A 14,854-nucleotide genomic window follows, 5' to 3' on the forward strand; every position below is an offset into this window, starting at 1 on the left:
AATATACTCTAAAACACTTCTTCAGTAGAGAATCAGAGAAGAGAAACACACAGAACTTCTTGCTAACAAGGGCAGCCTCCAGAACTGAGACTCGCACTGAGAAACTGCCCTGGTCTTTATTTATACTCTTCAGTGAGCGTTTGTTCCTTACATTGGATCGTGGAGGGGTGTGTGTGTGTGTGTGTGTGTGTGTGTGTGTGTGTGTGTGTGTGTGTGTGTGTGGGGTCAGAGTGTGGCCCCATATACGACTTCCCTTAACCTGCTGGTCTGGAAAATCCAGCAGTTCATCTATATGTAAAAAAGCACTTAAACTAAACCTGACATAGCTACGTTAATCCTACCGTAAAACAATAAGACAAGGTACGACCTCTCCCAGGATGTGGGGGTGAACGCCAGAACACCTTGAAAGAATGTCACAGACCCCCTAGGATGAGACATTCTTTCAATATGCCACCAAATATATACTTCTAAACATGATTACATGCAGTATTCTACCATATCAAACTTATATCATTAAAATATTATACTGACTACTAAGTACAATTTTCCATTGACAACAGTTCATTTGCTGTTATGGATAAAAAGTTTTTTTTTGTTTCAAAATAGCTGATAAGTATTCGCTGACAGCTGCCAACATCTGCGAACAAATATAATCCTATAAAGTTGTTTTATATAGTGTGTAACTGTTAATATAGAGCGCTATTAAATTTATTGCTAATGCAATCATATGGCACATTGACTTTTGAGGAAATTTTCGATGGCACGTGTCTGTGAACGGAAGTCACAGTTTTGTTTCAGTCAAACGAGTTGAAAAGTGTTGAACTCACACTGACAAACTGCAAAAACTAAACTAAGGAGCAAACAGAACAAATGGTCGCAAGCAGTCTTGCTTGCTTTATTTAAAGTAGATTTATATATATAAATACCTCTGTGCCTGGTATAGATATGAAAGTGGTCATATTTTTCAGTTATATGTGCACTAATATATACATATTGACTATAACGGCAGACTGTATGTAAACAAAACTCAACAACTTTTTTATGCTGTGCAGTGTATAAATGACTGGACATTACAAATGTGATGATCAGCAAGCAGAGACATTGCTTGACTAATTTCTATATATTACTAAACACAATAAATGCATGTACCAACAAGGCCTTTGTGAATGTGTCATAAACAGTGAAAGATTTCAAATTTCAGTATGTGTTATAAAAGTAGAGCGAAAACTTTGACAGAGAAAGCTAGCAGAGCCCTATGTAAAGCTCTTAAAATATGACCTTTTTTTCTGTTGTTAACCATGAATTGCTAGCAGATTATTGCATTGTGCTGTGTTGATCCACGTTCCACAAAAAAACACTGTAAACTGGCTAAGCACATAAAGGTTGGACCAATTACCAGCAACAACCACAGGCTTCCAGCTATAAAACAGGACACTCCCTCAGCAGCTACTTTTCACATGTAGTTGTCAAGCGCTGAGATATTACACAAAGCACATTAAAAACTGGGGAAAGAACTTCAACAGTTTCCCATAGGCTAACACAACGCAAGTGGAAGGTCTTGGCTGTAGTGGTGCATATTTTCCCTTCCTCTGCTCTCTGGTAAATGAATTAATTAAACGAAGGAAAACTCTAGGAAAGTTGGTCCGACCAGCATACGTAGCCTTAGCGTTGTTCTCCTTCACTATAACAACTCAAGTTTGCAAGCACTAAACAATCCCATAGTGCCACCTACTGACATTCTTTGGGGGCAGCAGTTAATTTTCATGAGGCAAATTTTAGGTGGGTTACATAAATAATTTTAATTAATTAATTAATTAATTAATATATATCTAATATATACATGTAGCTCAAATGACTGACATTTTACTCTACCCTGTAAAACTTTGTGACATGTGTATGTATCTTTGCAGATAGTGTAACTAGACTGCTGACAAGATCAGACAAGCCTCAGGACAGATAATTAGTCGCTGCACTGTGCTTCACAGCTCACCAAGGCCGCCTGCATAATTTATTTTATTTTTTTCCAACACATTTTAAACCAAATCTTTGGATCCACTTCACACTTTTGAAATAAATAGCAAACAATAAATACATAAATCATTCAATTAAGTCAGTCAGAAAGAAAAGAAGCTGTATTAGCTGTGTCAGTACACACACACACACAAATAAAACACTGCATAAGTTTTTCAAATGCTGTCAAATTATCTTGACATTTCCTGCAGCTTCTGTACGACATTGGTGGCTTTTGAAGCTGTTTTCATACAATCAGTATAAGAGGCCATTGCTTCCCTGTCGGGTGGAGTCAGAGGCAGTTCTAGCTGAACAGACTAAACGGCCGGGATCATATGGTATTCTGAATTTTTTCTAATTCAAAGCCAGCATGGGTGATGATTGGGCTCAAAGTGTACAGTCATGGTAAAAAAACAAAACCAGTATGCTCTTATTCACATCTCAGGTTTCAAATATCATTCTGAAAACTGTCTCGTCATTACCAGGTCTTACAAAAAAAAATCAGCAACAAATCCATGAAACATCCTACCTCGTCATTATCAGCTTAACTAAAGCTAAACTGAAACTCAAAAGCAATGTGTGGAAAAACTACAAGGCCGATCCAATACAGCAAATCTGGATAATAAGTCCATTCTCTGATCCTGTGAGTATTACCCTGTAGGCAGTGCAGAGCTTGGACAGAGCTGAGATGTGACTCTATATTCTGGACATCTAGAATATGCCTACTCTGATAAAAACCAGCAGCCCTGAGTAGCGTTGCAGGCCTGGCATCTTACCAGCCACACCCACTGCGGCAGCTCCCGTCTTGATCGGTGCATCTAATTAAAAATTACACAATAATCAAATCACTTGAATTGCACTTGTCTAACTCTATTTTGTTCTGCTATTTAACAGGGGGGACATGGAAAAGAGAAGGGTCAAGTCCTATAGGCATGACCCAAAGAGGACTATCAGTGATTATCAGTGGTCATTGTCACTGTGGGCCACTCTTTTTATGATATTGCCGCAGCGCACAGCTTTGTTTATGCACAGCTTTCTTCAGGTCACAGAGTTTCAATGAGATTGAGGTCTGGACTTGAGTGTAACATTCACATGCGCTATTTATGTAACGCATTTGTGTATATGCACTATTAGTGAACGAGGGCCATTGATTTAAAGGTCTTGTGTTTTTTTAGATGTAGCTCTAAGCTAAGCCTGTCATTTGGAAAAGCCTTCCAAATAAGCCGCTTCAGTCTTTTACTAATTAAATTTGTGGTATGAATGTGTAACATGCTTAATGAGGCCCTAGAATTAAAATGTACCTATTTGAATTTTTGCACTTTCTCTGAGACAAAATCTGAAATCAAGCGCAATTTCTTGATTCTTTTTAAGTTATTTTTTTTATACTGAATAATGGCATTGAGTCATATGTATCTTATGTCATGCTGTATTGTTCATCTGATTTACCTATTTTTCCAACTTGCCATATTAACATTATTACGTAGTGGTACACGAAACTGACGGAGGGTGTACTTTCTTTTTACACCGTTCTTGTGTACCTCTCTATCACTCTATTTGTGGAAGGAGAGGAGAGTGATGGAGGAGAAACCCGTGCTACGTCACCTCACAGATGACCAAAATGAAAATGCTGTGTGTGCTCACACATAGTTTGCAAGAACACCACCAAACTTGAATCCCAGCCTCTCTAGGATATCAACCCCTGCTGCTTCGTGGACATGAGATGAGCCCGCAGTTCCCACCGTCTACCACCGCCACCTGCAATGCTACCACCGAGCCTGGACACGAACACGTAAGGTAGCGCCGCTACAATTAGACACATGAACCAGGGGCTTCATAGTCCTAAGACTATGCTTTCTCCTCACCATCTACTAGCCATCCTGTTTTCACGACTCCTCAGGACAATCTGGCACGGAGTGCTAACAGTGACCTTGGGTCTTTGATTCCAACATTTTGCATTTCTGTTCAGGACTTTCTTTGAAAGTAGGAAATCATTTATGTTTTTCTGAATTAATTATCTTTAGTTCTTTGTTCCTTTTGGTGTTAGTTCCCATTTGTGTCCACTCTGTCCTACTCTCACCTCCGTGTCCTGTCATGAGTCTCTCCATGTTTTTTTTACCTTCAGTCTCTCTACTCAAGTCCCCGTTGTCATGTCTCTGTGTCGTCTGTCAATGTGGCGTTCTGTGTTCTCTGTCTTGTCAAGTTCCTGTCTTTAGTTCTTGTCTCTGTGTTTATCTCTTCCTGTTACTGTGTCCATTTCTCTGTGTTTTGTCCTTTGGTCCATTAATATTTCTTTGTCAGTCTACTGTGACTCATCTTCCACCAGTGAAATTACAACCTTTACATGCTGGTTTCCTGTATTGTTAAATAATGAATTAAGTTTGTGTGGAACCATCCATAGATAGCTATATATTATGAAATTATCAAATCTATATGTCATAATATTCTGAGTAACATTTATATTTAAAAATTGAATTAATATCGCATTATTCAAACTAAAATCGATTCGAATCAGGAAATTGATACATACAAACCATACACGACAGCAGCTCTCACTGCCATCTTGTAAACCTTTCCTTTCTCTCTTGCTGCTATCCTTCTGTCACAGATCACCCCTAAGACCCGTCTCCATGTTTCTTCACCTCTCTTGTGCTCTTGTGTCTGTGGCTTTGGTAGGTCAACCCTGGGTAGGTAACTCATCTACCTTCTCTATCTCTACTCCTTGTGTCTTTGCTGTTTCTTTCATGCTAAGACAGAAATTAAATAGCATACTTTCGGCATTGATGAGTGACTATGTTCAGTTTTACAATACTAGTGTACAAACCCTTACACACAGTTTTATATTATCAGATTCTGCAGACCAACACCACCATGTTTGTCTCATAAGGACAGGAAAGAAGAGAATACGCATGTTTATTTTTTACAGGTTTCTATACTGAATCGAAATAGGTTTCATATCCATTCATTTATAAATATTTGGTGAAAGCACTCAGAAGTGCATCTGCTACTGACAGTTAATGAACAGGAAGTCAGCAATTAAAGATAGAATGCTAACACGCTAATTCAAAGCATCAACTGAAAGTTGGAGATGCCCAGAGGCTTCATGTACGATAGCCATTTCCACCTGATGTACTTTCAAGTACCTTCTGCTCATCACCTTGCACACTGAACAGCTACTGACAACTCAGGAAAAATGTAAAAATTCATTTATGATCCAGTTTTAAGTGAACAAATACAAAATATTGTTTTTATTCCAGAATTTCTACTTTCAGAATTTCAGATTAGTGAGGCTAGTCTGAAAGTGGCCAAATTCTTCATTGAGATAAATTAGAAAATGTAAAATGCAACGATTTACAGGATTGGTACTCAGTAGTAACTGTCATGGAACCATGCTTTTTAACTGCCCCGACCCAAGGGCAGGCACTGATGACAGCGTAGCATTGAGGGAGTTTATTTATAGTGCAGGAGCATGGTGGGGACTTAAACTAACAAAACCCAAACTGGTAGAAACTAACAAAAGAACATAAGGAAAGTAGAAAACATTACAAAAACTGGAATGCCGGGAAGGAGGAGCCTGAGACATAAATACAGAGGATGATACAGAGGATGGCATGCAGACAAACGAGCACAGGGCTTAAATACACAGAGGGATAGCAGGGGAATGAGACACAGGAGGAGAGCACAGCTGGGAGTAATCAAACATGATGAGACCAAGGGGAAGCAAAACTGAAAACATGAACATAGGACAAAGTAAAACAGGAAACATAACACAGAGACGCAGACTTGACAAGGGGAGACAGAGCTAACAAGGAACACAGAGACAGAAACCAAAAGACTAGAAATCACCAAAGAACTAGGGAGCTAGAAATACAGCAGTCCCTCGTGTATCGCGGGAGTTACGTTCTAAAAATAACCCGCGATAGGTGAAATCCACGAAGTAGCCAACTTTATTTTTTTACAATTATTATAGATGTTTTAAGGCTGTAAAACCCGTCACTACAGACTTTATACACTTTTCTCAGACAGGCAGGAACATTTTCAAATTTTTCTCTCTTGTTTAAACTCCATCCATCCATCCGTTCGCTTCCGCTGATCCTTTTCAGGGTCGCGGGGGGCGCTGGAGCCTATCCCAGCTGTCATAGGGCGAGAGGAGGGGTACACCCTGGACAGGTCGCCAGTCTGTCGCAGGTTTAAACTCTCAAAGTTCAAACCGTAAAGTTTTTGTAGTCCAGTATTATAGAAACCAAAGGGCCCCACGGTTGCCTTAGACAGTGCAAAACGATTCGTCAACATTGTTGTTTGTTGGGGAGAAAACTTACAAACATACAGTACAGCACTTCAGAATCACACTGCTAGCAATCACAGATTTATGTAAATCTGACAACCTGAACGCACCCTGTACTGTACAAGAGACACGGCATGGAGGAGATTGATTGACAATGCTCCACAGCCAATCAGGACGCAGAACACAATGCGCTGTAAAAAACAAACAAACAAACAAACAAACAAAAGCATGCAAAATCGCACAAAAAAAATAAATCCACAAAACAGCGAGGCTGCGAAAGGTGAACCACGTTATAGCGAGTTACCTCTGTACTGCAAACCAAAATCAAGAGACCAGCTGTGAAAACGTTTGATGAAATTAGAGATCAATGATAGTACAAAACTCAAAGCACTGGTTCGCAGTCCCAGGAAAGTAACAGTCTGTGCTCTGCAGGAATGTTACGACTCTACAGACAGGGACATGCTTAAAGAGACTTGTGTGGATGTTTCAGACATGCATACTGGTGTCATACTCAGAGGTGGGAAGGAGCAAAGTACAAATACTTTGAAAAATACTTTGTTACTGTAATTAAGTAAAATTTTAAAACTTTACATGAGGAGTGCCAGTTGTCTGGATTAAAATCATTTTCATTAATGTTGTGGTGCAAGCCGTAAAGGCACCTTTTTCACAGAAGAAAAAGAAAAAACAGTGTCTTTGTCCATCGCTCTAATAAAGCTAACACAACAAAGTGTGTGGACAGCCCCAGGGAAAGAAGGCTCTGAAAGGTGCTAAGAAACAAACCCGCACTGCAGCACACAAAGCTAAACACCTCTAACCTGTAAGTAATGAAAAGATACGTCCGGGCACCACAGGCTTCCTGTTGACCAGTGCGAAGGACAGCTCAGTCTGCAGGAACACAGCCGAGAGCTTGATGAGATGCTGTCCGAAGCGTAGAGTCGCCATGTGTCACTGACTGCCAGGCCTGGAAGAAATGCAGGTGCAGCAGGTTGTCAGTAACATCACACTAAACAAAGCTTCTGTTCACTGGCTGTATTTATGGTCTGTCCCAGGCAGAGCCCTCTTTTTGTGGGCTCTACCAGAGTCTGCTTTGTAACTGAAAGGCAATTTTCCAGCTGTAATTTTCTCACATTTTGTTTGGTTCTATTTTGTGTGTTGATTTGTAGGTATTTGAGTATTTGTTGATTAATGATAAGTGGGATGTACTGTGGCATAAGATTTACCGCTAAGTTTAACTTTGTTTGCTCCAGATGTGGTAGTTGTGTAGTTGTGGTAGTGTACACACAGGGCCAAACCTCGGCTTAGCTATTCTCTGAGTGCACGTTCAGAGCTGAGCTCCATATATTTCTGGTCCTCATTAATACTGCTAGTCTGATAAAACAGAGCTGAACTTAACTGAAGTTAAAGTGGAGAATTGTAGGCAGTGAAAGATACGTCTTTTTATTGTTTATTACAAACAGCCAGAATAGGTTTCATGGTGACTCATGTTCTTTTTTGAACAGAGCACACACACAAAGCCACTTTCTTTTTATGCTGTCTAATATTGTTACATACCAGTGAAAATGTCCATTAATATACTGATATTAACTCGGAGACATGCATAATGTGTTCAATCAATTTCTGAATCCCACAATATGTAATAATGACTTAAATATGCTGGAGCAGCCTGATGTGTACGTTTAAGGTGGCACATGCATTCATTAATGCATGTGTGGTTCAGGATCTGACAGTAAGTATATGTTCTGCAACATGTCAACGGTAACACTTAGAATTCAGTTGATATTCTTTTTTTTTTTTAGTGGAATAATTTATAATAAATCAGCCCTCCTTTGAATAAATAATGCGTTTCTCCTGTGTTGTTGGATTGATCCAAAGATCACTCCAATTTACACATTGATCCACACACTAATCCTGATATAAGAGCATCTGTTGTATTGTTGGGAGGTCAGTGATCCCTCAGCTGCTGTTCACTGATCTGAATTTCCTTTCTGTTTCAGCACAGAAAGACACAAATAATAATATGCATTATTAACCCTTATTACTTTGGTTAGCAAGTTTCATTGGTTTGTTTTCACCCACTTATTTGCTCCTGATACACTGATGACCATTATTTAAATGAACTGGCTGCATTTTTCTATAAGATGTGTATTTCCTTACCAATCCCAATGGTCCACTTCTGAAATGTGTGTGTGTGTATATATATATATATATATTAGGGGTGCAACAATTTTCGTATCGATATTGAACCGTTCGATACAGTGCTTTCGGTTCAGTACGCATATGTATCGAACAATACAACATTTGTAATTTATTTTATCAACTTTCCTTCTGACGATGCTGTCTGTGTTGAGCGCTCAGTGAATCTGCGTTCGACTACTCCGCCTAGGCTGCACTGTCGAGCGCAGATCCACTGAGCGCTCAACACAGACAGCATAGTCAGAAGGAAGAGCGCAGGGCAAGCTAGCGAGACAGAAGTTAAGCTCTCCTTGCAAGATGGACCTCCCCCACTCTCATTCAGATCTGGCGTTTGGAATTATTTTGGTTTTCATGTGACGTATGACCCTGAAGGTAAGCGAGTCATGGACTAAAGTAAAACAGTATGTTGGATGTGCCACGCAATGCTTAATTACATGGGTGGGAACTAGTGTGTTAGCGCAGTTAGCTCGTTAACATGTTTGCCGTCTAGCCCCATGCACGGGGCGATCGGCGGTAGCTCGTTAACGGAGATTTGCCGTGTTGTGGCGTTAAGGTCATTTCAACGAGATTAACCTGAAAGCACTAGTGGGAACACAACGAATATGACTGTACATTTACGCCGACATCATCCTAGTGCAAAGACAAAAACAACAAGCATGCTACTAACTTTAGCCGAGTCATTTAGACAGCTGTTAGCACATGATTCTCCTTATGCTGCTGAGAATATAGCCCAGAAGAAGCGGATAGTATAGCTTTTATTTTGGAAAGAGACATTTCTCTGTAATAAACTCTCTTTTCCAAAGATGAGTGATTCCTCAATCAGATACAGGGCTCGCAAAATCGCTAGCCCGACGTCCTGGGGCTAGCGATTTTTTCAGTCGGGCTACCAAAATCTATCTCTTCCCTGCCCGTCGGGCTATTGTAGGAAGGAAAAATATATGTCAATGCTTTTGCATTCTTTCGGAAATGTAGCTGGGTAATTATGTCATTGGCATCGGTGAGCCACTGTCAATATGTGACATATTGAAATCACGTTTGAATTTGCGCTTGTTTTTTTGCTTTCACTTTGCAATCGTGCGAACTGTGTATAGAGAGCGACAGCACTGATCTGTGAGTGATGATAATTTGTGCACCAATTCCTCTGACATCGTCTTATTAATCGTTAGCTTACTATGCAAACATGACAAGTGAAATCTCCCGCAGCTTAAACATGTGAGAGGTTGATCGCGCAGAGAATCGCTGAGCTTATGTGAGTGAGTGTGTAAAAGCATTTCAGTTCTGCTGAGCCAAATAAGACAGGTCAGGGTGAAGAAGTGACAGCCAAAGAAAAGCTTACCACAAAACACAGAAGTTATGACAAATCAGACTATAAGGCAAAAAGAAAGTGCAGCTTTATGGTTTCATGGACAAAAGAATTTCTGTGGCTGCAATATGACGAGCTAAATAACCAGGGCTGCACATAAGTGGTCCGCAGGTGCGCATTCGCTGTCAAAATAAAAAACACGCACAAGGGTTAGGGTTAAATTTAAAAACTGTACTTTTGAGTTAAAATATATATTTATAATTTTAATAAATGACAAATTAAAAAGGCATGAACATTTTTTTTGTATCGAAAAAATATCGAACCGTGACACCAAAGTATCGAACCGAACCGTGAATTTTGTGTATCGTTGCACCCCTAATATATATATATAATATATATATATATATATATATATATATATATATATATATATATATATATATATATACACACACACATATATATACACACGCACACACATATATATATATATATACACACACATATATATATACACATACATATAATAAATCAATGCATTGTAAATAAAGACATGCATGTACTGGTGACACTGTGTGCTGCCGGTCCTTTCTACTACACCCACCTACACTCTTTCATAAAAATCTTAGCAAAGCAGGAGGGGAGCCCTGCTGTCAGTGATGAAGCAACCTGCTAATGCATAATCTGGGTAAGAAAAGAGACTTTCATTTAATTAAAGAACATCTATGACAAGACTTTCACTGTGCAGTCCCCTACATCATACTCGGCACAAATAGGAAAAAAGGTCGTGAAAAGAGAATCTTATTTAGATTCAATTTTCTGATTGGAGATAAGTGAACAATATATCTGTCAGGCACACTTATCACATCTTCAGACCAAAATTACATGTTGACAAAAGGATAAGTAGATCGCTAATGGAGTAAGTGGTAATACAAAGACTAGAATAGAATAGAAATATCCTTTATTGTCCCTCACTGGGGAAATTCAGGTGTTCCGGCAGTAAAGTGACAGGCAGATGGAGCATGCAAAAAAGTGAAGAATATTAAATTAAAAACAAGAAGTAAGAGACTGTACAGTTATTAAAAATAGCATAATCAGATAATTTTTTCAATGTAATAAATGTGCTGTATATTTGTGCTTAAAAGAACAACAACATACTTTTAAAGAAAATGGAAAAACTGTGCAAATGCCAGCAGGGATGTAAACGATTTATTGTGTTTGTTGTGAGCAGTGATGGTTACAAAGTCTAACGGCTGCTGGGAGGAAGGACCTGCGATAACGAATATCTAGTCCTTGTGAAATTCTCTCAACTCATAATGATAGTCAAACCAAGACAGTTAGATGGAAATCATTGCAATGCTCTCTTATTTAGCCAAGAAAGGGTTATGCTGTCTTTACCATCCATGTATATAACCAGTGTTGGGAAGGTTACTTTTAAAATGTATTCCACTACAGATTACAGATTACATGCTCCAAAATGTATTCTGTAACATATTCTGTTATGTTACTCAATGAGAGTAACGTATTCTGAATCTTTGAATTACTTAATATATTATCATGCTGTTTACAACTACATGAATGTCCTATTGCTGTGATTTATTACTATTACTGAAGGTTACTCTCCACACCAACACCAACCAGATGTTTAAATCTTAATATAATGAGTAACAGTAGGTGGACATTAGGTAAGGCTGCACTTTTTGCAGCGATCTCGTGTAGAAAACTATTCAGCGCGCGTATATAAAACAGGTCCGCGGCTCCGAACTGTAGTAAAGGGACCTCTGGCTAATACGTCGAAAACTAGCTTTACTTTGTTGTCTGGGTCACTTTGCTAGCGAGAGACAGAGAGAGGCGTTGAAAGGCTGCTCCAATGGAGCTTATTGTTTCAGAGGAAAACACGAACACAGCGTACAGTCGAGTTTCTCCCTCCCTCGCTCACAGACACATAACAGGTATGGCAGTCCATTCGCCCTGCAGCACAGACTACACTGCCCACCAGGCTACATTCTTTAGGGTGATGCCTGTAACACTCTGCCTATTGCCTTCATATTAAATCATTTTTTGAATAGCGGGCCCAACACTCTAAAGGAAAAGAAAGACAACGCAGGAAATTTCACACCTTGCTTTCAAAAACACACACTCCTCATTCTGAATCTACACAACCCGGAGAAGAAAACACACCTGAAGACAGTCAGGAGAAATGGGTGAAGAACTTTTCAGACAGGATTCTCACTGAACCTGAAAAGAGAGTATTAGCCAAAGGACTCAATTTTGCCATTTCCCCGCAACAGTTGCCCATAGTGGACCTCATCACAGCCACAGAATCTGCCATACGGATTAATAAATTATCACAGACAGAAGCAGAGCAAATCAGGATGAAAGTCTCAGCCACACTCTCCAGTGCCAAAGTCCCTCCATCCAACCTCACAATACAGGAAAAGAAGGCCGTCACTTCCCTGAGCAAAGACCACAACATCACTGTTTTACCAGCTGATAAGGGAAGATGCACCGTGGTCCTAAACACTACAGATTACCACACAAAGATCACTACTCTCCTCAGTGACAACAATATCTACGAAGCCTTAAAGCGAGACCCCACAAGCAGCTACAAAAAGAAAGTTATAGCTTGCCTTCAAGACTTTGAAAAGGACAAAATCATTGCCCGCCTCACATATCACCGCCTTTACCCAGGGGATGCCATACCCTGCATCTATGGACTTCCTAAAATCCACAAGGAAGCTGTCCCACTCAGACCCATAGTCAGTAGCATAAACTCAGCCACTTATAACATTGCTAAACACCTTGCTACCATCCTTGCTCCTCTCATGGGGAACACCCCACACCACATCAAGAACTCCACCGACTTCACCGACAAGGTCCAGAAACTTACCCTGGATCCAGATGAAACCATGGTGTCCTTTGATGTAGTCTCTCTCTTCACTTGCATACCCACCACGGAGGCCGTGGAGACTGTCAGAAAATGACTACAAGAAGACAGCTCCTTGGAGGACAGGACCAACTTCACACCCGATCAGATCTGCACACTGTTAGACCTCTGCCTCACCACTACATATTTCAAATACAACGAAGGCTTTTACAGACAAAAACATGGCTGTGCCATGGGCTCCCCCGTGTCACCTATTGTAGCAACCTTTACATGGAGGAAGTGGAAAGGAAGGCTCTTGGCTCTTTTAAAGTAAGAGTACCCAGCCACTGGTACAGATATGTGGACGACACCTGGGTCAAAATCAAGACACAAGAAGTGGAATCCTTCACTGCGCACATTAACGCTGTGGATAAGAACATCAAGTTCACCAGGGAAGACAAGACTCAGCAGTCCAACTGCATCTTACGTATAAAGGTCACTCTTTCGAGGATGCCAATGTTCACATTTTGGACAGAGAGGACAGATAGTTTGAAAGAGGAGTGAAAGAAGCATCTATGTCCACTGTGAGCGACCATCTTTGAACAGAGGCGGGGGTTTACGACACCAACTCTCTGCCATCTATAATCCAGTTCTGAGATCCCTTCCCAGACGCCTTAACGCCCACTCACATCCTGGGCCATCTGACCTCAGGAATTCGCATGATAAGGTGGGGCCAGGTTTCACAATGAACTCACCCGAAACTCTGGCTGATTGGGACCCACACCCAGTTTCACACCTTGGCTCAGGCGATTAGAGGATCATCAGGGGGTCCTTTTGTCCCTCTGTGGGGGGAAACTCCCACTAGGTTTATATCTGGGACTCTCCACCATTTGACCTTAGAACTGAAGAAGCTTCTCGGATGAGAGGTGAAACGTCTTCAAGTAACTTAAAGAAGTCCAGATGCTTGTCTTTGCAAGCTCCTTTGACCATTTTTTGAATAATAATTTTTTAAAAATATTTTGTCTGGTCATTATGCGGCCGCAAGTAGAGGTAACATGGGCCGTGAGACTGAGACACAGACATTAGAGCAGGGGTGTCAAACGTACGGTCAGCGGGCCAGATCAGGCCCGCAAGCAGGTTTAATCCGGCCCGTGAGATGATTTTGTAAAGTATAAAAATGAGCAGCAATTTTTCAATAAAGAAACTGCTGTTCAAATTGTGTCCATTGGATGGCGCAATAGCAATTGTGAGCTACTTTGTTTTGCCTGTGAAATTTAAACCTGATGTGCTTTGGCACCCTCATTGCCCCAATATGTCTCTGTCAAAAAAGAGAAAAGTGGATGCAGAGTGCAGAGTGTTCCAAGAAAAATGGTCATCCTCCTATTTATTCACGGAAGTGAAAGCTGTAAGTTTGGTGTGTTCCCAGCATGTTGCAGTGCTGAAAGAATATAACCTCCGTCGCCACTATGTGAGTCTTCATGCCGACAAATATGACAACTTTCAAGGACAGCAGAGAAGAGTGAAGGTGAATGAACTGTTGGCGGATCTGAAGAAACAGCAGCAGACATCAGTGACACTGCAGTGAAAGCTGGCTACCTCGTTGCTAACGAAATTGCACTAGCTTCCAAACCATTTAGTGAGGGTGAATTTGTAAAAACATGTATGATGAAGGCATCGGAGATTGTGTGCCCTGAAAAGCGCCAGGCCTTTGCAAATATCAGCCTGACAGGAAACACGGTTGCCGACAGGATTTCTGATCTTTCAGTGGATTTGGACAGACAGTTGAAGCCAAAAATAAAGTTATTTATTGTGTTTTCAGTTGCAATTGATGAAGGCACGGACATTACAGATGTTGCACAACTGGCAATTTTCATCCGCGGAGTTGATGACACATTGACCGTCACCGAGGAGTTCGTGGAGTTGGTACCGATAACAGATACAACGACCGCATCTGATATTTTCACCCCACTCGTCGGCGCGCTGGACAGGGTCGGAGTGGACTGGTCCCGCGCTGTCAGCCTGGCTACAGATGGTGCGCCCTCAATGATCGGGAAGAAAGCAGGCGTTGTAAAAAAGTTCAGAGATAAAGTGCAATCTGCAAATGCAGGACATGATTTTTGGACTTTTCACTGTATTTTGCACCAGGAGGCTTTGTGTTGCAAGTCACTGAAAATGGATAACGTCATGAAGGTGGTCATCC

General features: G+C 40.7%; 1 protein-coding gene across 1 annotated transcript in view; it reads right to left on the reverse strand.

Moving 5' to 3' along the window:
- Nucleotides 1–14,854, reverse strand: part of fhit (fragile histidine triad diadenosine triphosphatase) — a 155,771-nt gene that overhangs the window by 78,600 nt on the left and 62,317 nt on the right. Inside the window, exon 4 of the mRNA XM_004571419.3 lies at nt 7,129–7,253. Within this exon, the coding sequence (XP_004571476.1) occupies nt 7,129–7,234 (106 nt within the window). The 5' untranslated portion in view covers nt 7,235–7,253. The remainder of the gene's footprint in view (nt 1–7,128; nt 7,254–14,854) is intronic.

This window comes from Maylandia zebra, linkage group LG5 (assembly GCF_041146795.1).
Source record: "Maylandia zebra isolate NMK-2024a linkage group LG5, Mzebra_GT3a, whole genome shotgun sequence".
NCBI classification, from domain to species: Eukaryota; Metazoa; Chordata; class Actinopteri; order Cichliformes; family Cichlidae; genus Maylandia; species Maylandia zebra.